The sequence below is a fragment of the Labeo rohita genome, chromosome 3 (assembly GCF_022985175.1).
Source record: "Labeo rohita strain BAU-BD-2019 chromosome 3, IGBB_LRoh.1.0, whole genome shotgun sequence".
Taxonomy (NCBI): Eukaryota; Metazoa; Chordata; class Actinopteri; order Cypriniformes; family Cyprinidae; genus Labeo; species Labeo rohita.
In genome coordinates this window covers 29,126,918-29,153,554 of record NC_066871.1, presented here as the reverse complement: position 1 = coordinate 29,153,554, position 26,637 = coordinate 29,126,918, and the positions used below count along the sequence as shown (strand labels likewise).

General features: G+C 35.2%; 1 protein-coding gene across 4 annotated transcripts; it reads right to left on the bottom strand.

Annotated features, from left to right (window-relative positions):
* Positions 1–430: 430 nt before the first annotated feature.
* prr15la (proline rich 15 like a) lies at positions 431–26,637 on the bottom strand. 4 transcript variants are annotated; one of them, XM_051106173.1, is made up of 5 exons: positions 26,584–26,637; positions 23,308–23,459; positions 19,355–19,593; positions 6,453–6,739; positions 431–1,581 (listed from the first exon to the last, which is right to left on the bottom strand). In XM_051106173.1, the coding sequence occupies exon 5, from the start codon at positions 1,557–1,559 to the stop codon at positions 1,227–1,229; it is 333 nt and encodes a 110-aa protein (XP_050962130.1). In that variant the 5' UTR covers positions 1,560–1,581; positions 6,453–6,739; positions 19,355–19,593; positions 23,308–23,459; positions 26,584–26,637; the 3' UTR covers positions 431–1,226. The 4 variants fall into 4 exon arrangements, with proteins under 4 accessions (XP_050962130.1, XP_050962131.1, XP_050962128.1 ...); XM_051106174.1 differs by having other exon boundaries at positions 6,519–6,739; XM_051106171.1 differs by lacking the exon at positions 431–1,581 and having other exon boundaries at positions 6,454–6,739.

The window sequence follows — 26,637 nt, the reverse complement described above, 5'->3', positions numbered from 1 at the left end:
GACTGATATCGAATGGATATCTTCAATATATTTGATAGATTGACGAACAAATGCGTCGTGAGCACAAAGTCTATCAAAATAAACATGAAAGCAGAGTATGAGTCATTTCAGGGAAGTGTCTACATTCCCCGTATGTACTGTAGTGTTGGCTCTCTCACCCTCTGCTGGACGAACATTAAACTATAGTTTTACCTCAGTCACGGGAATTATTGTTATGGGGAAAAAAGACAAAGGAAAGAAAAGGCTGTTGCGCTTGCTGGTGGAAAAACTGAATAAAGGAAGGAAAATAGGCGGTATTAAGCTCAGATATGAACAAAACAGCTAGTCAGTACAAGCAGGAACGTGTGTAGTTTGTTTACACAAAGAGGTTTAGTAATTCAGTGACACATTTGAAGAACACGTAAAGTTACATAAGAAAAGACCGCTCTCATCTTGAAATGCTTTAATTTATTTTCTACAGACGTTAAAAACAACAGGTAATTTTGTACAAAATTCAGTTTGAAACCCCAGCTAAGCAAACAATTAGGCAGTGTGCAAATATTTGACCATTTCTCTTTTTTTAACATAAAAACCAGTAATTAAAATGGAAAAGCCCCACCATGTTCAGATTTATAAACTATATACAATAAATATCAATCAAGATCAAAGCAACACAGGCACATTTATTCAAAACAGATATTCTGGTGGTCATAAGCTATAGCATGTCACATTCAGACACGTCTAACATTTTTTAAAATAATGATAACAATATCTTATACAATTACAATATATTATAGTCTCTATGTGATCTTTTAATATAGTAGCATATTATTCCTGGTAATATTCCTAATGACAAGTGCTGCAATTGTAGTTTTCGGCATATAAAATACAGGAAACTAATCGAAACATGACTGATATCTTGTGCTGATTTATGATTGATTTGATTCCCTCTCAGTGGATTTCTCTTAGCTAAACATTTGCTAACTGTCAGCCTTTCATCAGGCGACCACAATGCAGTCCTGCCGTGTGTAGGCCTATCTGTGAAGAAACCTGATCTTTGGGTTTGTGCCTGTCTTTGTTCCCAAACATTAGTATAGAGCAGTCAGTAATTCAGCGATCCTTTTCTTGCTTCAGGCTCAACCTCAGGTGATTGTAAACTGCAGAGGACATCAATGGAAGAGTGCTGCATAGACCAAGGCCCTCTTGAGCTGCTTCACGCACAGTGACTCTATGTTTACACAGTGACTCTATTTTGCGCTTTTATTGTTCTCATTAGTCGCCGTTTCTGCCTCAGGGAACAGGTCAGGGTTTTCTGCTAGCGTGGAGCGGATTCTCTTCTTCTCTTTAAAGCGGCCCGAATGTGAGACTTTCACATGGCGTCCCTTTGTCGCCGTTTTGTCCACGATGCGCTCCAAGCGGGCGTTAAACTGGCTGTCCGTGGCTGCGTCGGGCGTCCCGGGTGTCTCCCCGGTGATGCTGCTGTGATCTCCGGGGATTTCATACAAAACTTTCGGCTCTGATTTCTTTTTACGTAGGAAGGTCAGTTTCCACCAGGATGGTGCAGGTTCTGCTGTCGCCATTTGGGTGAAAACAGACTTTGCTCTGCAGGGAGGACAGAATGAGAGTGTGTGTTATATATTAGATTAGTAGGTCTAAATATAAGAAAATGAACAATAAACATATTGTTTTTTTGTTCAGTTTGAACACAATAGGTATAGTCATAATGTGTAAGCTGAGCCCTGAGGGTGTGAGCTAATGCTAATGTAAGATCTGTGTCTTACATTATAAGGGGCAGCCGCTAATGAATTTTTTAGTGTAATTCAATATGCACCATATGGTAGAGGTATGCAAAGTTTTAACATGTAGAGCTTCGGTTACAGGCCTTAAATTTCACACACGCTGCACTGCAGCTATATGCTGGGAGGATGGACATGCTAAATGTGGACCACGCGAATGTTAAATGATATAGTGCTAAGCTTATTTTATTTTCATGTATTGGTTTATGGGCAGTGTTGGTAAGGTTATTTTTACACAGATTACAAGTTACCCTATTTAAAATGTAATAAGCAACTGTTTCAATTACTTTGTTAAAGTAAAGTAACTGATTACATTTTCTTTTCTAAATTTCTAATGGATGTTTTTAAACATTTAAAGCAGGCAGTATTAACCTTACAGTGGTACTCAACAGTGATTACTGTTAGACTTTCAAAATCCTTTCTCAGCTGAATTAAGATTATAATAATTTAAAGCACACCCACCTCTTTTTACTTTTATGATTGTTCTGAGGTTAAATACAGATTTAAAAATCATAGCAAGACCATGTAACCACCTTTGTAATCGTTAACATTTTCATAAGTAACTGTAATTTAATTACACATTTTTTTTTCTTAGTAACTGTAATGGATTACAGATACATTTATTTTGTAATTAAATTACATGTCACATGTAACTAGTTACTCCTCAACACTGTTTATGAGTTAATAAAATTGATGATTTACACTATATGGTTCGAAAGTTTGGGGTAGTAAATGTATTTATGCTCACATTAATATTGTGAAATATCATTACATTTTAAAATAAATGTTTTCTGTGATGCAAAGCTGAATTTTTAGCATCATTACTCCAGTCCTCAGTGTCACATGGTCTTTCAGAAATCATTCAAATATGCTGATTTAATGCTCAAGAAACATTTATTTTTATTACTAATGTTAAAAACAGTTCTTAATATTTTTGTGGAAACCCTGATACTTTTTTTCCCCCAGGAATCTTTGATGAATAGAAAGTTTAAAATAACAGAATTTAAATTAAATTTAAAGTTTTTTGTAACAATGTAAAACCTGTTAATGTAATTTTTTACCAATTTAATGTGTCCTCGATGAATAAAAATTAATTTCTTTAACTTCAAAAAGAGAGAAAAGGAGAGAAAGAAATCTTACAGACTTCACACTTTTGAATGATAATTTACAATATTTTTAATATTGAGATTTATACATCATCTGAAAGCTGAATAAATAAGCTTTCCAGGACAATATTTGGTCGAGATGCAACAATTTAAAAATCTGGAATCTGAGGGTGTAAAAACTGTATTTAAAACTGTATATAAATGTTATTTAATTTAGAATTTAAGTGTTGTCAAATCGATTAATCGCATCCATAATAAAAGTTTGTGTTTACATAACATATGTGCTGTGTGTGTGTGTGTGTGGGGTATATATATATGTATATATATATATATTTATATATATATATATATATATATATATATATAATTACGCACACACACAAATACATTTATATATTTAAGAATAGAAATCATATATAAATACGAAAACATATATACGTGTAAATATTTCTTAAATATACACGTGTGGTGTGCATTTATATATACATATAAATATACACAGCGCATTATGTAAACAAACTTTTTTTTGGATGCGATTAATCGTGATTAATCAATTTGACAGCTCTAATAACATGCAAGAGTCTAATTCTGCAGAAATTTGTAAAGCTTTCATTATACAGTAACATCTGACGTCTTGGACTTCTCAGGCCTGAATGATGCAGTTTGTTTAATTTTAATCATAACCTTGACGTTTGGAGTGTTGTTGCTTTGCTCTGCAAATGGATTTTACATGCTTCATTCATTCATGTGATTTTACACGGTCCATTCACATGTGAAGAGTTCACAGTCCAGAGAGCATTTAAGGTTTATACACAAGCCAAAATGGCTGCTTTGAAGTAAACCATTACAATAAAAGCGAGCACGCCTTCAACATACAGTACACACAGTCCAAATGAAACTTCGTATCATATTTTGAGGTTTGCCGCTCACTTACACACACACACAAGGGCGACAATAAACAAATACTGGGCTACTTCTCGATATCATGGAAACATTTTATTGCTTTACTGTCTATTATCATATCTCGAACTGAATCATCCTTCTGTGAAATGTGAAAATAAACTCCCACACTCAGATTCACACAAAACTGCTGTAGCGTGTGGCAATATCCATTCACGGGAAAGGCTTGGCTCTGTCGCTTGGCAACAGAGTGGTCATTTTCATACAGTATGCTAATTTCAGTTCGCTCCCTCTCAGGGCTTTGACTCTTGCTCCTGCTTTTATGTTTACGAGAGCAAACAGAGATCAGGTGGTGCCGGTCAGCTCCCTTTCAACCTTACAGCCTTGTTTTTTCACCGCTTTTGACCTTATAAAAGGAGGGCCTTTAATCCAGATGGTTTAACAATAAGTGTATTTCATAAGACTTAAAAAACAATGGTGTGGGATTTACTTTGAAACAATTTTCAGTCAGAAACTGCTAATAAATTTCACAAATAATTGGTTTTCAAGTAGAAAACGAGTATGCACACCGTAAAAGTATTTCGTTTGGTTGTTTAAAAAGTGATGTCAACACTTCCTAAACTACATACAGTCTACGATTTATAATAAAAACACAGATTTTGGAACATTCTGTAACAATGCATTAATGTTGGGTCAGTTTTACCGTGGGAAATATTATGGCTTGTCAGGATTGGGTTAAGGAAGGTTTCACTTTTCATGCAAGGGGAATTTTTACGCAAAGCACATGGTCTTACTCATGCACTTCACACTGTTATGCATGTGGTTTTCATATGAAGATAAAAATAATGATAAGGGTCAAGGAAATCATTGTTTAGGAGGAAAAGTCAGTGCTTTCCGGGAGCATGTCAATGGCCATCAGGAACTCGTTGTGTGCTGATTATTCAAGGATTTGATAAGATTGACTGATTGCGATAATGTAGAGAAAACAATGGCTTTGGAAAACCAAACTTCTGATTTGTCTTGTCACGCGAATTACGGACAGCGTTAAACTTGCGTTTCAATTTAGTACAGGCATCACAATAATAAGGACACAAAGTACATTAAGTTTCAACAGATGCTCCCATGAGAGATTGAAGTCTCTGTAGACATCTTGATTAATTAATTATTCCTGTCGGTGGCTGGAAAAAACATCAGGTGTTAACTGGAGGTCCTCGGAGAGAACAGTCACACTCTGAGGGAAATGTGGTACATAGCGAGTAAAAGTAGCACAAACGACAGGAATTGTGGTGATCAGAAGATCTGCGGGAAAATGTTCTTGTGCTTGATCCATCTCGAAGGCCCAAAACGTGTATTGGTGCCTTTTTCATCCCAGGTTCATTTTTAAAATGGAGGAAAAGGAAATTGGTCCCAAATTTCCCCAGAGGAAAGTTGCTCTTTTAAAGTTCAAGAGACGATTTGGAGATCTTAATTATCAAAGTGGCCTGAGATGTTTCTTTAAAAATTCACTTTTCCAAAAGGGTGTTTTTACAGTGATGCCATAGAACAACGATTTTTGATTCCCCAAAGAACCTTTCAGTACTTAAAAGAATCATTTTGAAACATTCTAAAAACCTTTTATCAACTATAAAGAACCTTTTCTGCTTTTAAAAGGTTCCATGGATGTTCATAGCTCTTCATGGAACTATGGAGGCCAGTAAAGAACCTTTATTTTTAAGAGTGTAAATGACAGTTGCTGACCTAAAGTAATTGAATGTGAATAATATAGCACAGATCATTTGCTTTAGAAAGAATCAGATGAGAAATGTTTGAATTCTTATTGAATTCTGACTTTTAAGTGTAGATATTAGATGTAGCAAATCTGAGAGTTTGAGACATTGCTGACATCTCTTCCGAAACTGTAGAGGAAGCACACGTGAGATTATTTGTCTAGTAGAAACAAAACTGAAAGTTTTTTTTATTAATGAGGAGAAGGGAATTTTTGTGTGTGAAAAAAAATACCCAAGCACACTGTAAACAAATAAAGCAGGCGGTAGATGCACTAGACTCCATAACATTCGCATTTAATTTCATAACGACGCTTGTTTCGCCTTGTATTTTTCCACCTGAATTAGATATTAATATTAGATACTAATACTAGATACTAAATACTAATATTCTACTATGAATATACCACTAAGTTCGGACTAAGAGAATCATTTTATGAGATCAGGACTTTTTTTGACTGGATTCCTTCTCAATGCAATGATTTTGTCAGGATGAGTAAATTCAAAAGACATTCATGGTGCCTGCTGAAAAAAATGTTTTGCATTTCAAAGTGTTCACTTGATTGCAATAATCCACACACACAAACACACAAACACTGGTCTCAGGCTTCTCATTGTGCATGAATAGTCAGTCATAAAGGTTCACTGTTTGCTATAAATGTGTAATCAAATGTGTCCCTGTCCAAAGGTCATTAAAATTTACAGCTATCAGTGTGGTTTTTTTCTGTAGAACTCACTAAAAATTTCCATGATTGACTTTCTGTAGAACTCAATATTCCTATTTGGTCTGCATTTTACACAGTAACTTTATCTGTCAAGTAATTATTATGAAACTATGACTTGATGACGTTCCATGCAGATTAAAGCATTTTCCCGTCAAGTGAATTCCAGTAATAAGCTGCTCTCACCTGTGCAGGTGAATGTACGTCCGTTGAGACGATTGTTATCTGTGTTAGTGGGGTCGCTATCCTTACGTTCAGTTCTCTGTCCAGTTGAGTCCAGCAGGTGAAGTCATTGCCCTCTAGGACCCTCTTTTTTTTTCTTAGGATTTCTATGAGTTTCTGTCTGTCTCTTCTCTTCTGCCTCTACTCCGGCTTGGCTGTCCTTCTCGTTCTCTCTGGCAACCAGGTGTAGATTCACAGGTGCGTGACTCCTCCCTCCTGCAGCCACATCAGGCACCTCCTCCCTCTGCTGCCTGAATAAACAGAGTAATGTGACATCAGCATCACAGCACAATAGTTAATATATACAGCACTTGGACTGGGTGTAGAAGAATAATGACTGGATCAACTTTGGATATTGCATTAGTTAATGTTTAAGAGGCCATAAAAGGGATGTTAGGAATGTCATCAGCAGATATTCACACTGTGTGTGACCTTTTAATTTCCTTGTCATGTATGTTTCATTCAGTGCTTTCCTTTTCTCTCTCTCTCTATATATATACAGTTGAAGTCAAAAGTATACATACACCTTGCAGAATCTGCAAAATGTTAATTATTGTACCAAAATAAGACAGATTATACAAAATCCATGTTATTTTTACTGACCTGAATAAGATATTTCACTTAAAAGATGATTACAGGTCCCACAAATTCTTTGGTTTTTCAGCATTTTTGTGCATTTGAACCCTTTCCGACAATGACTGTATGATTTTGAGAGCCATCTTTTTACACTGAGGACAACTGAGGGACTCATATGCAACTTTTACAGAAAGTTAAAACGCTCACTGATGCCCCAGAAGGAAAAACCATGCATTAAGATGCAGGAGTGTAAACTTTTGAACGGAATGAAGATGCTTTTCTTATTTTGCCTAAATATCATATTTTTTTCATTTAGTACTGCCCTTCAGAAGCTACAGAAGATACGTGATACTTTCAGGAACGCATGGCAAAAACTGCAAAAACTGACACAGAAGAGAAGAAATTGTTGAATAAAGTCATTATTTTGTTTTGTGCACAAAAAGTGTTCTTGTAGCTTCATAAAATTAAGGTTGAACCACATATCACTATTTTAGCGGCTTCCTTGCTACTTTTCTGGGCCTTGAACGTGTCAGTTGCGTTGCTGTCTATGAGGGTCAGAAACTCTCGGATTTCATAAAATATCTTACTTTGCGTTCCGAAGATGAACGAAGGTCTTACGGGTTTGGAACGACATGAGGGTGAGTAATTAATGATAGAATTTTCATTTTTGGGTGAACTGTCCCTTTCAGCATTTATGCATTCAGATCAAAAGGTCTTCGTTTTTGTTTTTTTTGTTTTTTGATCAACATTTTTATTCAGATTTTTGTTTCACTTCAGAAACGTATCACAGTTCACAGTTTAAAAGAACTATGTATAAAATGATGCCATGAAGCTGTCCACTTGTACAGAAAAAGAGGATGAGGGGAAATAGAAGAAATAAAAGTCATATAAGCACAGTAGGAATGTCAACTTTCCAGTCTTTCTAGCAACATCATAGTAATATTTGCGACATTGAGCCTGGCAGTGGTACCTTCCAGCAAAACAATATCTCTGAAGTATGAAAGCCAAGTACGAGTTGTGGCAGTTGATGGTTCTATCCATAACTTCAAAACAGTCTTTTTGGCAGCGGTGATTGCAGCTGATAGGGTCCTTTTTAGATGAGCATTCAACTGGAGAATGGAATCGTCTAACAATAGAAAAAGTAGGGGATCTTGAGGTATATCTAAATGCAGGAAATCCAAAAAGAACAGAACATACAAATTTTCAAAAAAGAACCATCTGGGAATTCCCAAAACATGTGCAAGTACGAGCCTACTGTAGATTTATCACATAAATGACAATAAGGATCAGATCTGACCTTCATCTTGTATAATACACTGGGGGTGATATAGGCCCTATTGATGCATTTTATAATGTATTATCTGATGTGCAAGACTCAGGAAAACATCTGGCCCATACCACGTCCCAATCAGGTTGAGCAAGACCCTCCCTTTCCCAGGAGTGGATAGCTGGAATATAAGTATACTGCAGTAAAAGGACTGAATTATAAATCTTAGAAACGAAAGGTCTTATGAGAAACTGTTGTTCCCAAACTTTTGGTGCAGTGTTGGTGCAGTACGTTAAATCACTTTCAAAACTACCAAGGTAGACCAAAGTGCTGTACAGAGAAAAAGAAACAGTTAACATAACATAACATAAAAGACCATACTAAAATCAACTAGCCTAAAATAATCATGCCCAACTTTTTGAAATGCCAATTAACAAAAGGCGTAAGTCAGCTTTTAAAAACATCAATCATTCAGCAAATTTAACCATTCGCCACTGATGATTCTATAGAATTATGAAATTATATTTTAATTATAATGTTTTATATATGGATATTTTTCTTACACAAATGCATTGATTCACTACAGAAGGCCTTAATTAACCCCTGGAGCTGTGTGGAGCACTTTTTTATGATGGATGGACACACTTTATTTCACTTCAAAATCTCAACAGCCATTCACTGCCACTACAAAGCTTGGAAGAGCCAGGACATTTTTTAATATAACTCTGATTGTATTTGTCTGAAAGAAGAAAGTCATATACATCTAGAATGACTTAAAGGTAAGTAAATTCATTGGGTAATTTTTGGGTGAACTATCCTGATACTGATTGTGTTCTTCAACTGTTTCTAGTTTAGTTCCTTATCCTTTGTATATACAGTCAGTTATTGTCAGTTATTGCCTTTTTTGTGCCAAAGCTGTTTTGTTTCTGGTTTTCCCCCTGTATATATATATATATATATAGTGTGTGTGTGTGTCTATAATGTGTGTATATATACATACATATATATATTTTCCCTAGATTATGTCCTTTTTTCTCCTATTCTATAGAAAATTATATTTTAATTATATATAGATTTACTGTATCTGTATTTACCTCCAAGCTACATATAATTTCAAGAAAGAAAGAAAGAAAGAAAAAACAACAATTTCATATCCTACCAGTAGAGGGCAGGCTCTCAGTCCTGTTTACTTGAAAAGTAATAATCAGCATTGCAGGCTCTGGCATCATTTAAACAGGAACAATGGCCAGAGAAGCGGCTGATGCCAGGATGCCCACTGGTGCGATTAGACTGGTTGAGGGATACTAATGGCTGACCGCTGCCCTAGCTGGGTGTGTTAAGGAGGACTTGCCCTCTGTCTAGGGACTGCTTGGTTCACATGGCGCGCTGGCAGTAGGACAGCGTATGCAGCTTTCATACACACGGGGATTAAATAAGAACAAGCCACATTTCATGGCCCACTCGAAAAGCGTGCGGCTGGGGGGCTGTTTAGCACCAGCTGGGCTCTGGCGTTGGTAGTTTGCTCATGGCAGCCAAGATCTGCCGCTTCACAGTCTGCAGAACACACAGTCCATTAATCATTATCTTATAGCTTGTGATGGGAAACTTCATTTGGCCCGACAAGAGTCATTTTTTCATTTTAAAAGGAACAGTTTGGGCATGTAAAGCATTTGGCCTATTTCTGATATTTGATTTTTGGTTCGAACATTCAGCAGTTCATACAAATTCAGAATTTAAGAACTGTCTCTCTTTAAATTGATGAGTTGGAATTTGAAATTAAATGGATACAGGATTTTGGAACAGAATGACAGGAAGATGAATTTACTGAATTGCAATTGAAAGAAATCCAAAAGAAATAAAACAGAAAAATGTTATTAGCCCAACAAAACAAAACAGGCAAGATAACTTCTCAGATGACAACTTCTAAGATTTATGTCTTGTAAACCTTTTTAATTACATAAATTAGAGCATTTTGGGAAATGTGTTCTTCCAGCATATTAAATGATATATTAAATGTGTATTAAATATATTTCTTTTTTATTTATATTTTACATTTTTCAAAATGGCATACTTAAATGCAAATATCTCTAGATTCCATTGTGTCCCATAAACTACAAACAGATGTTATATGAATTTATTTTATTGCATTTTTAAATCTACTTCATATATATATATATATATATATTTTATATGTAAATACAACATATGTTGTCTATTAAAAAAATCAAGGGGCATTCAAACAGATAAATTAAGTGCGAACAGATGTTATGAATTTATTTTCATTGCATTTTTAAATCTACTTCTTACTAAAGTTAGAATTAAAATACAACATATTTTGCAACCTCAGTTACAAAAAATGTATTAATCTGTATTTAATTCTACATAACAATAAAGTAGTTTTTCATTAAATTACTTTAATACCATTTAAATATATATTTTTATTTATATTTTACGTTTTTGAAATGCCATCATACTTAAATACATGCAAATACCTGTAGATTGCATTTTACATATTGGTTATACATTTTTTTCCTGCAAATGCACCACATGTTGTCTATGAAACATTATGGCTATTCAAATTGATAAATTAAGTGTTTGAAAACTACAATCAGAAGTTATATGAATTTATTTTTATTGTTCTTTTAAATCTACTTCTTTCTCACATTAGAATTAAAATACAACATATTTGGTTGCCACACTTAAAATTTGTGAATTTGATGAATCTCGATTTAATTCTAATTAATACAGGAGCAGTTTTTCATTAAATAATTTTAAAACCATTTAAATTTGACATCCTCTCAGTCCTCTCAGACATGAATTACATTTGCATTGTTTTTATGTACCTTGCGTACCACTGAATGCGTGATCTGAGTTGGGTTAGTCCCCCTCCTCGTGGCGAGATTCATGAACAACAGGTTCGCCTGTTTCTATTTTTCCACCAGGTGGCAGTAGCACCCGTCAGTCATCATTACAGCCTTGAACCACAACAAATTGAAAATGAAATTACTGTCAATCTATTGAGAGAATGAAGTTATGTCATATCATAGTCCATAGAGGGAAAGAAACGGACAGATGGGCTACGGGTGCAGATAGAGCTGTTTTAAAAGAGGAGGGAAAAAGGATGACACAGTTATTTTGCCGTGTCTTTGTTTTATTCTGAATGGAATCCTCCCTTTCTTTCACATCTCCCATTCCCTTGTTCCCTGTTTTCCGTGCCATATTATGGCTTAAACAATGGTTGCAGCAGGAAAATAATAAAGAGCAAACTGTGCAGAGTGTGGTATGAACATAAAGATTACATTGTTCATGACTAAAAGAAAATCAAGAAAAAGAATTACGGGGACAAAGAGTGGACAATGGAGGCTGAATTATGAACCAGAAGTGCAAACAAAACCAAAATAGAAATGAAAAATTACTATAAAAAAAACAACATGACTAGGGCTGTTGCTCTCATTCTTCCCAAAATCTCGCTTAGACCATGTTCTCACAGAGGTCTTAGTTCGTGGCTACCAGACCTTATCTTTACTTGCACAAACACTCGTTTTTGACGATGTGGAGAAGAGACGCTGAATGATGGAAGCCATCAATCATAACATCTCTGCTTCCATCTCTTTTTTATCCACTATCTTGCTGCTGAAGACACGCATAATAATGTCTCTTGTATAGAATAAACTTTAAACATTAGATTCTGAGTTCAGACTTTGTGGTGAGAAACATTTAAATATCATCTTTTAAGCTTTTCCCTAGCAGAGGATTAAAAAACACACAGGCTATCAACTCTTTCAGGTGTAGTAAACACAAAAGCCAAGCCTTCATTTCACGTTTTTCCTCAATTTGATAAGGTTGTTTCATTAACATATGGAAGAGGGAAGTTTGCTTCCAAACTGCTGATTCTGTGGGGAACCGTCGAGACTCAAACTTAGCGTGTTTATTTATATAAACAGACAGTTCATCTTCCATGCGCCTCCAGCCAGAGCGCAGCATCCGCGCCGGGCTGCTTTTTTGGCGGGCAAAAGGGTTAAAACCGATCGGCAGGCATCAGTTTAATCATAATCAACCGAGCTAAAGAGGAGTAATGGAACCTGCGAGCCGGGCGCGCCTGTGTTCCGCCACAGATTAGCCGCTAATTTGCATAGCGCTTTCGTTCATCCACGTCGGCCCGACGACAGGCCGTCCTCCCCGGACACAGCCATGCGTAGCCTCCGGGGCCGCTTTGACAAATGGCTGGCCGCGTAGCGCTGTCTTTGCGCCCAAGACGGGGCAGCGAGAGCGACAGTGATTGATAGTCTGACGGGATAAATAGTGCAGAACTTCTTCTTCTTCGGCTTCTTTTTTCTCTAATAGGAGTACAAGAGGTGTTTAAAAACCTGCGTAATGGAGAAATATGAAGCCAGGCAGAGCAAGAGGGAAGGAGATTCTGCCTGTTTGAGTATGAGTGTTAGTGAGTGTTTTTGAGTTTGAGAGTTTGTGTAGTGGCCTACTCAAACGTGAACTGCTGGAACTTTGTTACTCTGAATCAGGTCAGGCACTTATATAAATGTTAGCACGAAACGTTGTTAAAGTAAAAATTATGGAACAAACTTTTAACATCATTAATATCTGATATACGTTCTCAACTTTGAGGGAAAACGTTCTTAAAACAACATTCTCAGAATGCCCTCAAGATATTATTTGTCCTTTATGAGAGAAGATGTTCTTTGAATATTACAAATAAATGTTCAAAGTAGGAATGCAACGATTCCTCCATTCTATTCGAATATTCGATTTTTTAAAAATCCTCGATTTTATCCTCGATCCTATTAACAATTCACAAACACTACCATTCAGTTAAATAAATATATGGATGCAGGTTTAATATATGCGCTTTATTTATTTACAGGTGTGTAGGTTACTTACAGAGAGGCTCTGTTTACAGTAAGTTAAATGCTGCTACAAAAACTTATCATTTATCATTTAAATGTGTGGAGGGTCTCAAACTCCATCTCTGCAAGTTTGGGTTTATTATATGGTTCTGTGAACGTAACGTGCCTTATTTCATCAGATATGTAAGGTAAACCATTTATTAACCTATGCAAACACAGGAGAATACATCGTTATCTTTCTCAATATACTAACTGTTCATCGTGATTTCAAAATAAAAGTTTGAACCCTCACTCTGAGTTTACACGTTTTGATGTCCACGTATTCAAGAAATGACAGTGGCTGTATCATTTCTATCATAGAGAAATGGCCAAATATTAAAGATTAAGTGGACATTTGAATTAAATGTTGTTGAGTCAATATTATATATGAATTAGATTGCACAGTAGTGTAAAATAACATTATAATCACAACATTTTAACACTTTAGGAACAAAACACCATTCCCATAATGTTTATGACCCGAATTTGTTACCTGGGATTTTAGGTTCCCCAAAGAAATTTTCATTAAACATTTCTCAAGTGAAACAAACATTTTAAAAATCTAAACAACCTTTTCACTATTCACCTTTTTCTTACCGTAAGAGCAGGTGCAGCCGTTTGTAAATTTTATGGGTCTGGCTTCCAGTCTCATCCACGTCCAGCTATTTTTAGCAGTACAAACTTGTTTTGCTGCTTGATATTGCAAATTGGTGTGTCTTACCATATTATTTTAATGTATTTTCATAAAACAGATAGTTCTGATCCTTGATTCTGATTGGCTGAGCCACGTTCTAAGCTGTTGTAAATTACTCTACAAACATACACCTTTGTTTATCTGTGTGTTGCTCGTCAACCACTTTGTTGCAACCACAGCCGTTTCTGAGGAACTATATTGTTTGCATTGGAATAATGTTTTTATAAATATCATTACACTTTATTTGCTCTGTTTTATTCTGTGATACTACATATATGGAATAATTGTTTTATAAAAGCAATAAGCCCGTGAAGCTGTGGTTTACAGTAAATTTATAACAGCTAAACTCCGCTTCGCGTCATGCCTAACAACTGTTATAAATTCACTGTAAACCACAGTTTTTTGGGGCTAATTGCTTTAAGTATGAACACACTGGTTTGTAGTGCAAGCAGTTTTACCATTTACTGCCCGTTGTTATTCTTCTCGTTATTTCCCTATAATGGCTAATGAACCGGAAGTCTCACCCATAGGCTTACTTCTGCGTTAAAGAAAAAGGTGAATAAAGAAAACAACTGTGCAATGGAAAGTTTCCATGGATGTTAAAGGTACTTGGATGCCATAAAGAAACTTTATGCGTTTAAAAATGCAAAATAAACATTTTTATATTCAAGATGTTTTATAACCAAGCAGCACTCATTTAATGAAATCTTATGACAACGATTTATTGTGTAATAAACATCTTTTTCTCAATTGATTATTTGATTGGACTGCCAGCATTTAAAACATGCACATGCTTTAACTTTAAAAAAAACATGCAAAAATGGATGCTACTGGCTTGAATCCTACATTAATGTTTGAAATTATTGTTGCATTTTTATGTTTATTTAAAAAATAATAGGGTGTATAGCAAGCATGTAACCACATATTCAGGTCTGAGGTGGACCAAATGTAATCTTTTATGAAAATGTCATCTAGATTGGCTGCTAATGGGAATATTTAGTGGGTTTTGTTCCTGTCAATGTCGATGATGGTATACAGTGCATACTACACGCAGTGTGCTAGTATTACATTCCAAACATACCTAATACTCCACCAGATTATTTTTCCTCCACTGTCCTCCTCATCATCATTATCTGTAATGAATAATATAAATACATAATAATCAGCAATTCCCAGAGCAGTGTGGGACGCTACTAATCTGTACAGAAATAAATGAATAAATTTAAGGCCTGAGACCGAACCTCTCAGTTTCCTGGGCTGAAATTGAAATCAAATGTTTATTTAAGCGTTTCTGTAGCTGTGCCATTGTTCTCGTGTTTCAACCAGTGCTTCATAACTGAAGAAACAAGGGTGGGCCGAGCCGATCAGCCATGATGCCACGTACATCATTTATCCTCTGCAAGATTTTGCCAAGCATAAACTCAACCATATGAGACTTGAGATTCTCTACAAACTAAAATCATTGCACAATTGCCTTTTACACTAACAGACGGAAAAATAAAACCTACTAAAAATAAACGTATGCTTCAACAGTAAATAAAATGAAACATTCCCAGATTAAACAAAAGCAAGATCATTATTATCTTATTAGGACAATGCCATATAATATTTTTCATTTAACCTTGCACACCCACACACATACAGTATGTCCCTGAGTGGCTGTCTGTTTGCAGATGAGGGTGCAATAAGGCAGTATAATGAATTCATTACATGCTATCTGACACCATTACCATAAGAATGCCAAACACATACATCAGCAAAGCCCGTTTTACACACCTCACCTCGCTCAGCTGCTAGCACACACACACATATATATACACACACACTCCAGCTCTGCACAGCTGGACATGCAGATGACGTTCTAGACGTGTATCAATCTAAAAACATGAAGAACATTAATAGACAAAGAACAGTGATGGCACATTCTATTATATGGATAGCAGAAATGAAAAATTAAAATAATGATTTTATCTCACGTACAATAAGCTGGAGCAATCACATTAATTAAATGAAATATACATTAAGAAATTATTATTTTTATATAATTTTTTGATATATTTTTTTTATAACTCTCACCATCACACAATTGCTCAGTGGAATCCTCTGCAGGTGCAAGTCTCTTATTTATATTTTATTTTATTTTAGTAAATAAAGCTTGTTATAATTTATTTTCCTTTATTTATTTATTCAAATGTATCAAGCTCACCATTGCACAATTACTGTACGCACAAACTCGGTGGAATCCTCTGCGGATGCATTAATGCACAGAGATAGATCGCAGGCATTAAGAAAAATAATGGTGTGGATTTTGCAGCCTCTCATCTCTGGTCAGAGTGCTTTAATAAAGTGTGTAATAAAGTGACGGGGTGAATGTACGCTCTGAATTATCTGCAGTAAGTGCTGAAGATCTGTCTCGGTTATGAAAACACAGCATCACTCATTCACAATAAAAGCCGGCGTCATCGACTGAAGCAACAGTGCTTTTTCTGTAGTAGAAATGCAGACGTTTACAGCTGTCGGTATCTAGATAGCAAGTCGAGCTGACATTATTATGCAGGTGCTACATTAAAACATTACAACGTTATACTCTGTTCATTTATGTTGGAGGTTATTAGGTAATTAGAGCATAATTCAGGGCAGATGGTAGTTAAAGATGCTTTATTGCATTAGAGCTCCTGGGAGCAAAACTCTAGAGAGATGTTTATATATTACTGAAACTCATCTGGCTACAAACAATAATAAGATTTAAGGAAATTCTCATGTGAGTTTGGAACTCATTTGAGTCAATTACACCTGGAAAGTGAGAGAAACGCAAACGGAAATAAATAATTATAAAATCAGAAAGTACAACTCGATGTTGCATGAACTCTGAAATGATTTGATGGTAATGGGAGCTGGACCGAGACTCTAACAGCTGTATTAATTAATATGACTAATTAAAATGCGGCTTCCCTTATGGCTGTCCAATGAGATGTGATTGAAGATGGCAGTAATCAAGATGTGGAAAACTTCATTTTTTTTTTTTTTAACCAGTTGACAGAGCTGAATTCAGTATGCTCGGAAGAGAAATGGCTGCTAACTACGTTATATAGAAATTCCAGGCACACATACACGCCGGTTCAGGCCTGCGAAACATCACGGCGGTTGGCCGCTGCCAGAGCTGTATGTTCACACACTCTTCATAAAGCTCAATTTAACTTCTTGTGTGTAATAAATAGAGTTGCCAGATCATTTGGGCCATATGTGCTGTATCAGCCTCAAACACACAGACGGTCTTTCGCTCCGAGTTCTCGGCACGTTGACTGGCAGCGTTCTGGGGACTGAACATGGAAACATGATACTCCGCAGCACCTGGGAGTCCTGCAGGAGACAGGATGTGTGTTTGGGTTCTGCTTGACTCCCGTGTGTTTCTGTTCTGTATATTATCATGCACTATTGCCCTGTGGGCCGTTAGGCCCCGGGCTCCTTCTGAGCCTGCCAGTCAATCAAAACAGAAAATCCACCAGTCTAACAGCAGTTTGCACTGGAATTCTGAGCATTTTTTATTATTTGCAAAAATTAAAGGCATTTTTTATATATTTAGTAAATTATAGATAAAGGCTGCATTTTCATTTGCAAAAGTATATGCACTTTGCCATATGTAAGACTATGTGCCAGTATGCAAAAAAGTATTCAACATTATTTTTCAGCAGATTTGGGGAAGAAAATTGAATTTAAATTCATTTATTCAGCTTATCAACAAAAAGGTAGCTAACTACACTATTAAATTCTGCAACTAGAGCATTTATTTGCCAACAAAACCTAAGGTTGCAGCATTAAATTTAACTTAGTTTAACAAGATATAATGGTAACACTTTATAATAAGGTTTGCAAGTTAACACTAGTTAACTAAATTAATGAACATGAACTACTGTAAAAATTACTGTTATTCCAGCATTTACTAATGCATTATTAAAATTACAAGTTGTGTTTGTTAACATTAGTTAATGCACTGTGAACTAACATGAGCAAACAGTGAACTGTATTTTTAACTAACATTAACAAAGATTAATAGTGTAATATATTGTTTATTGCTCGTTCATGTTAGTTAATACATCAACTAATGTTAACAAATGACACCTTACTGTAAAGTATTATGTCATTTATATAACTTCGAAAACATACTGACAAACAGCAAACTAAATATTCAATGAAGAAGATACAACAGTTAAAAATGAATCAGTGAATCATGTATTTGATCACTGAATCATTTATTTACATTAACTATGTTAATCAGTTTATAAAAATGTTTATGTCTTATTTCAGATATCATTAAATCCTTTTTGATTACGCAAATTTTTTAATAAATTTATTTTCTATTTTATTTATTTATTTTTTTTATATTGGGAAACTTCAGGCAATTCTTCTGGATTCCTTGATGAATATGAAGTTCAGCATTTATTTGAAATAGAATAAAAAAAAAAAAAAAAAAATAAAAAAAACCTGACCCTGAACTTTTGAACTGAACTGTGTACTCTCTGGGATACATTAATTATGATCTTGCATACTATTTATTACTGATATATATGAATTGAGATGCAGAAAGAGAGAGAGAGAGACAGAGAGAGAGAGAATTGGGTGTGGCTAGAAACATCCAATAGCATGAGAGAATAAAAGAGGTGGAGATACATACATTGTGGGCGTCATAAACATAAAGAGAGAGAGAGCGAGAGACAAAGAGAGAAAGCGAGCACAAAACAAGTGCATGTCATGTTAAATGAATATGGAAAAGAAAAAAAGTGAGGGAGTATAAAAGAAATAGCACTTTGATTGACTTTTTTCCCCACACAGGCTGGTCTGTCAGATTGTAAAACTGGAGACAAATGCCATTTTGAATATTTCTTATTTTAGACACCCACATATAAACATCACACAGCATAAAAATTCAAAACCCCACTCTATCATTGTAAATGTCCAACAGTTTTTCCCAAAGCTAAGATTCGTTCATTATGCCCAGTAATTCGCTAGACACACACATACACACATCACCAGATGTCTTTTCCTCTCGCTTGTCACTAAAGAGTTTCTCTGTACAAACAGCAGGGGTCACTTAGTGACCCTCTGAGAGGTCAAAGATCAGGTTCCCAGCCTGGTGTAGCCATGGTGATGGCATCTGGAGAGTTGCAGCAAAGTGGAATCTCCTCAGCTTGTCAAACCATCCACACACACACACACACACACACACACACTCGTGCATGGGCTCATTATGGGTTAGTAACCTGTGTTTTTTTATTGTAGTGGACTCCTCTTCGAGGTTGTGATGATTATATGTTGGTAATCTTGTTGGTTATGTACTTAATTGCATACTGTGGTGTATGCTGTCCATAGATAACCACAAACCAGAACACCAGCCGCCCACATTATCCCATAAACCCGCCCGTCCTGTTACCTGGGCAACAGCTGTCCATTGGAGCTGACAGCGGAGTCCGGAACAGGCCCGGAGGGCTCGGTCTCCTCTCTCCCTGTCCTTGAGCTGTTCTCCCCATGGCTCCAGAGCTTGGGCAGCTGAAGAGCAGAACAGAGAGAGCTGTGTGCATCTGCTTCTGTGAAGTCAGCACGCCTGGAGGCTGGCATTACGACAAGGTCAGAGGTCATCGCTTTCTGGGTGGCTTCTCCCGTTTCGTTCTGCTGAAAGTCACGATGTAAAAACACAGTGTGAGAGATGTTTCTCATGAGCGTGAGCCGAGAATTATGATAAATTGCTTTCAAACTGTGTGGAAACCAAATGGACCTAAACATTCTTTACAAAAATGTACTGTGGTAATTAAAGTTGCTGGCAAAATATCATAGTTTGTGCAGTTTTTGTTGCTACTGTGGAATATTTTTGATTAAAATGAGTTTAGAATCATCTTTTGCAAACAATCGTTTGCATAAAGTTAATATAACAAACATGCCCTTAGGATAGAACATAGAATTTGATTAGAAGAGTGAGGTCTGATTTAGTCATCTGGTTTTTAGATTTTTTTTTCTGAGAAAAAATCCCTTTAGTCACATGTGACCATAATTTATGGAAGCCCGTTTCCGCCACTGAATAAAAAAATAAAAATAAAAAGGTATTTGCAACTTCATCTCGCAATTCTGACTTTTTTTTCAGAATTGTGTGATATAAACTTGCAATTTTGAGAAATAAAGTTGTAATTCGGAGTATCAGTCTTTTTTCCCCACAAATTGGACTTTATAACTCGTAAGTTTATATCATAGTTTATATCATGCAATACTTACTTTATAACTCACATTTGTGAGTTTATATCACACGATTCTGACTTTATAACTTGCAGTTGAGTTTATAGCACACGATTCTGACTTTATAACTCACATTTGTGAGTTTACATAACAATTCTGACTTTATAACTCACAATTGTGAGTTTATATCATGCAATTCTGACTTAATAACTCACAACTGTGAGCTTATATCATGCTATTCTGAGAAAAAGTCAGAACTGTATATATATAATTAAATATAATAAAAATTAAATATTATATTGTTTAAATTGTTTGCACAATTGTTCTTTTAAACTTTCTATTCATCAAAGAATCCTGAAAAAAAATGTATCTCAATTTCTACAAAAATATTAAGCTGCACAATTGTTTTCAACATTGAAAATAATACTCAATGTTTCTTGAGCGTAAAATTAGCATATTAGAATGATTTTTAAAGGATCATGTGACGGAAGAGTGGAGTAATGATGCTGAAAATTCAGCTTTGTCATCATAAAAAATAATATTTCACAATTTTACTGTATTTTTATGTTTAAAAAAAATCGGCCTTATTCATAGTTAAGGCCTACATATGTGTGTGTATGTATTTGTGTGTGTGTGTGATATCAGGTGACAGGTAAGGTGAGGGTGGCAGACAGCTGTCTGAGGGGGCGTTTGATGTTCATGTTGTAAATTCAGGAAGGGGGTTGTCAGTGATGTATATCTGACAGGCCCATGTGGGTGTAAAGCGTGCATATATGTGAGGGGCTCTATGTGACTCAGCGACCTGTAATTGCTGTAACCCTAGCGTTAGACAAACAGCGAAGCGATCAGATAACACACGCTCACACTGTCACACTAGCTTTCTCTGATCTGTCTGTGAGGGCTCTGGGTGTCTCAGTAATGTCTGACCGACTCTCACACACACATGCACACACAGCCTGGCCTGTCCACATCAGACAATAGTCAGACACTCTGGCATTCCAACACGCCAGATGATCTGACGTGTCCAGCCTGCTTTTCAGCCCTCCATCCCAGCCGTCAATCACACGGCTGAGTTACGGCCTCGCCGAGACGCCGTAGGCCTGGCAGACGAGGAGGAGAGTGAAATATCTCTCTGTGAATGATCTGTCTTTGTGAATTATGTGTGTGAGAGTGTATGTGAGGGGTTCCCTTTCTCCTCGCTATTCAGAGAGATTGACCCCGTGGCCATAAACTACTCTCTTTCTCTCTCTCCACACACACATATAGGGATGGTACATTGCGTATGTATCCATCAGGCCAACTTCTTCCTGTTTTCAACGTCCACAAAACCCTAAAAAACATGGATTTTAGGCTGAGCCACGGTGCAGATGGCCTAGTGAAACACTGAGCCCTGGTGCTCATGAGGAACGGGGCAAAAATGCTATCAAAAGTGACCAAAATAACCAGGACTGTTAAAATGTAAGAGCAAGTAGTGAATTCCTCTGTTCTTTGAATCTGTTTTAATAATCTGTTTTAATATTTATTTTTCATAATGTTATATTTTTTAATGTTTTTATTGTGCCATTTCAGACACCATATAGCTATTTTAGATGTAGATGTATATTCCATATTATATATATATATAATTAATTAATCATTTTTATAATAAGAATAACAATAACAAAAATATTTTATTTTTATTTATTTTTATTTATTTAAAAACTTAAAAAAATATTTATTTATTTATTTGCATTTATTTATTTATTTATCTTTTTGGAAAAATACATTATTTAATAATCTATTCTGGGGGGCAAATGTTGCCCCTTAAAAAAATGACAGGTTCAAGTCTTTCTTGCAAAATATTATGATCATGAAAAAATGAAGCCCCTTAAATACATATATATACATATATATATTTAAATATGATATATATTGATATGTGATACATATTGGTATGTGATTGATAATATACATTATGATTATAATATGATTACATATGTGATATATAAAAATATATAAAAATATAATAATAGTAATAATACTAATAATAATAATCTGTAATGCAGGTCCATTCCTTGCTTGCAACATGTTCCTATCATAAAATTATAGAATAAAATGCATATTTTTTATTCTATTTTTTTCCTAAATATTATAATTTATTATTAATAATAATCTATGTTGGGGGGCAAATGTTGACCCTAATATATTTTTATATTTGCAAGATTAAAAATTCTATATAGATATATACATACACAATCATATATATATATATGTGTGTGTGTGTGTGTGTGTGTGTGTGTGTGTAAATATAAATAAAAATAAAATATATATATATATATATATATATATATATATATATATATATATAATATATTCATATAAATATTCATATAAATATATTATTAAATATATAGATATATTAAATATTTTTTTTTTTCCTTGCAAATGTACTGTACATGCTTGTAAATACATATAAATATATAAAAATATACAATATGTATAAGTTTATTACATTTACAAAATATAATAATAATAATAATAATAACATAAAAATAATAACAAAATATATAAATAAATTATAAATAGTTACAATAAAAATAAGTGTAAAATTAAAAAAAAAAAAAAAAACTATTCTGGAGATCAAGTTTAAGTCTTTATTGCAAAATGTTATGATCACATTTCTGTTCTCACTGCCCATAATCATCCTTCTCTATATCCAACTATCCAGAAACAACCTCCCTCCACCCCAAAAACGCTTAAAAACGCACCACATTGGTGAAGTATCAGCCGACATCCACTGATCTGAGTCCGACAGTCACATGAAAACCATCACTAGGTCCACTAACCCTTTAATACGGCTCATGTTGGGAAGTGTGGCGCTGATTATTGGTCGTGGCATGACTGGTTAGTTCCATCATGTTACCATGGTTACCATTGCCACGCCACCTCAATTGGTCACCGAAACTTCAACATAAAGAGAGACGAGAAACGAACCCCGTACATATTCTAAATGCTCCGACTGTATGTGCACATATGGGCACCTATACACGGTCGTGTGATTGGAATTGCCAAAGCAAAGGTGGTCCCTGCAGTCTAGGCCGGCTGGCAGGAAAACAGATATCATTATGGAGCTGTTTGATATGCATACTGACATGCTCACGCACACACACACAGAAGCACCTGACACTCCATCATGATGTCGTCCCTGTACCTCCCAGGGGGCTGCAGGCACTCGCTGGCGTCAGAAACACATTACAGCCGAGAGATTGAGGAGCCAGAGGCCATTATCTCCCCTCTACAGCACACAGCACTGCTCTCCTCCTGCAGAGACACTGAAAAACACTGAATTAGACCAAGTGTGTGTGTGTGTGTGAATGTGCATGAATTTGTCTGTGTGTGTGAGGAAGAGAAAAAAAAAAGAGCAGTATTTTGTCTGTTTATCCAAAATTTATCCAACAGAGATATTAATGTAGCTTCAGCAAACACATGTTGAAAAGAAAGCAATATATTATCTGAAAATTGCCTCGTTTATGTGGAAACATCCACGTTTTTATCAGAGAAAAGTAGTTGCGTGTCTCTTTTTAATTCTGGATTGCCCCCATAATTATATAGAATATAATGTAATATTGAAGAATTGATGTTTTGAATGTCTGGCAACAATGGCAAGATTGGTGACCTGTAATCTGTCTCTGTTTTTAGGCCATTGATATTTTGCCAAAGGTATTGATGGCCTTATTTTGACAAATTGATGTTTTTGTCATGATAATGTTCTTTTAATCACATTAGGATTTCCACCATTGATGTTTTTAGCAATGCTTCATTGACGCTTCGCAGTCTCACCAGAGTTTGTAATTTTGCATGTTATTTTAATCAGATAAATATTTAAAAGTTATTGACGTTCGGTTTCATTAAGTAGATGTTTAAGGCACAAATGCTTCATAGATGTGGTGGACACAGTTTTTAGTTTCTAATTCTGACGTTTTTCAGAGAGGAACAGCAGCTACTAGCATATATACTTTATGTTTTTTAATAATTTGCATGAAAACCCTAAAATTATTCAACATTAACACTAACAAAACATTAATCAAATTATAATTGTAATTATATACAGACCTTTAAGGTTGTGCTTTTATTACATTTATTTTAATATATACACACATATAAAAAATACATACATATATATATATATATATATATAAAAAACTCACATGTATCAGGGTCTTTTCCATAAATATTTGCCCCCTGGAATTGATTTCCAGAGGCATTTTTTACATTCGTGAGGGCAAAATAATGTTTTTAAAATGTTTCAAATTAAACTATACATGTAAAAAAGCTCACAGGAGCTCATAGGGCTGCAATATTATGGGAAAAATCATTATTGTAGATTATTGCTCTTTGGTTATTAATATCGATACAGAAAACAATATAAAAATTATTGTATTGTGTCTGTTTTGGGTACATCACATTCTGGCTTCAAAGACAAACATGTCAGTCCATGACGTTAGTATAGTCTAGCGCAAGTTATGCAAAAACTTATTTTTAATAGCTTTTTATTATGAAAAATATGTTAGAACCACCGATGCGACGAAATTAATCTTTTACTTGCATCGTATCTGCACTGTGTTTTTATGATGAGGGCATACATGACACAGCTCTGGCGTTTTCAGCGATGACTAATCTAAGCACCTCTGATTGGCCAATGTATTCCTAAGTTCAACAGAAACACGTTTGATTGGTTATCAGGCTCAACGCTGCATAAAACAGCACCTAAAAGCAATCTGGTGCAGTGTGAGCGAATTCCGCGAATTGACACTTTCCATTCATGTCACACTTCATTTTAATCGTGACAACCTTAATACATTGTTAAATTATGCAGGGGTACTTTTTTGCCATTTTCTCTTGAATATCTTTCTCTTTTTTGCCACAAGCATTCATTAATTTCCGTCTCTGATATACTGAATATTTTGCTATAAGTTTGACTGCAACATATAATCATTGCTGTTAACAGTGTTTGCCCTCTGTTTTATTACATATAATTAATTAATTTTTACTGTACATTTCTGCCATATGTACATTAACTTGACATAGTCACCACTGATAAGATACTACTAAATATTTTGTAGAAACTTTCATTTTCTGTAAAGCTGCTTTGCAACAATTTGCACTGTGAAAAGCGCTATACAAATAAACTCCAATTTAATTGAACTGCAACTAAACTAAACATTTAATAATGAGTCATTTTCAGAAATGTAATAATAAATCAGATTACAGTTACAGAAAAAATGTATAATAGCAGATCTGGTTCGAGAATTTTACATAAATTGTGGCCAAATTTATTTAGGGTTTTTTTGTTTTGTTGTTTTTGAATTATGTTACATGTTTAAATGAGCAAGTGTATATCATCAGGCGAACCAGTCAGGGGTCAAAAAACAGGATCACCAGGCAGGACAGATGTTCTTCTGAGCCTGATGGCATCCATGGCAGTAATTTAATTTTATCTAAAGACAAACTGCGCAAAACTGTCTAAAATCTAAAAAGAAGTCGAAAAAAAAGGATCGCAAGAAAGACAGAGAGCACTTGGGAGTCGTGGACAGATAAAAAGCCTCTTTATGGCTTATTACAAGCACCTCTTTCATTTGCTCGCTGACACACAGTGAAAAATTAGGATGAGGCTCTACTGCTCCGTCTCCAGCAGTGTGGAATCACCAGGAAAAGCTTGAAACTGTCCGCAGCAAGACACGACATTAATCCAGCGGCAATTAACTGTCTCTGATTGGCTAATCAGGATTTGTTTGGAAATGCAAAACGAAGTTTGGGAGGGAAAGCTCACGTGTGGCTCTTTACACAATGGCGTCACAGGGCCATTTGCTTTCAAACTGCCCTGTAAAAGTTTATGGCACTGATTCTGTCTATATTCAAAGCTTCTTGTTTAAAGTTATAAAGGTTAAAAAAATAAGTTGTCAGTCTGACAGTTTTTCTTACATCTGGGAAATATATATATATATATTTCCAAGGGCATTTTTTTACATTTGTGGGGACAATTTTTTTATTATAACCACCATACTATGTTGCATTTAATGTTAAAAACGTTACTTGAATTTACCAAACTACTATAATCAAAACTTTAAACTGCTGTCAATAACAACAGACTGTTTAAAACTGCAGCCTATCTAAATTATACATGTAAAAAAAACAGGCACTCATAGGCTTGCAATATTATGACAAAAATCGTTTTTGCACATTATTACTCTTTACATTGTAAGAATGATTATTAATATCGATAGGCCTATAGAAAACAAAATAAAAACATTTTTGTTTTGTATATGAGTTTTGGGCACGTCACATTCTGGCTTTACAGATAAATATGTCGATCCATGACCTTAGCCAAGTCTACCACAAGTTATGCAAAAACTCCAGTTATAATTAATTAAATTAATCATTTCGCTATTTACTTACCTGCACCGTGTTGTTTATGATGAGGGAATTCACGAATGTGCGCTATCAACAGCG

Bases quoted from the DNA above. Each gene is read 5' to 3' on its own strand.
- prr15la (XM_051106171.1), bottom strand. The intron at 6,740-19,354 runs GTAACAGGACGG...CTGTTTATTCAG, and splicing joins AATGGACAGCTGTTGCCCAG to GCAGCAGAGGGAGGAGGTGC.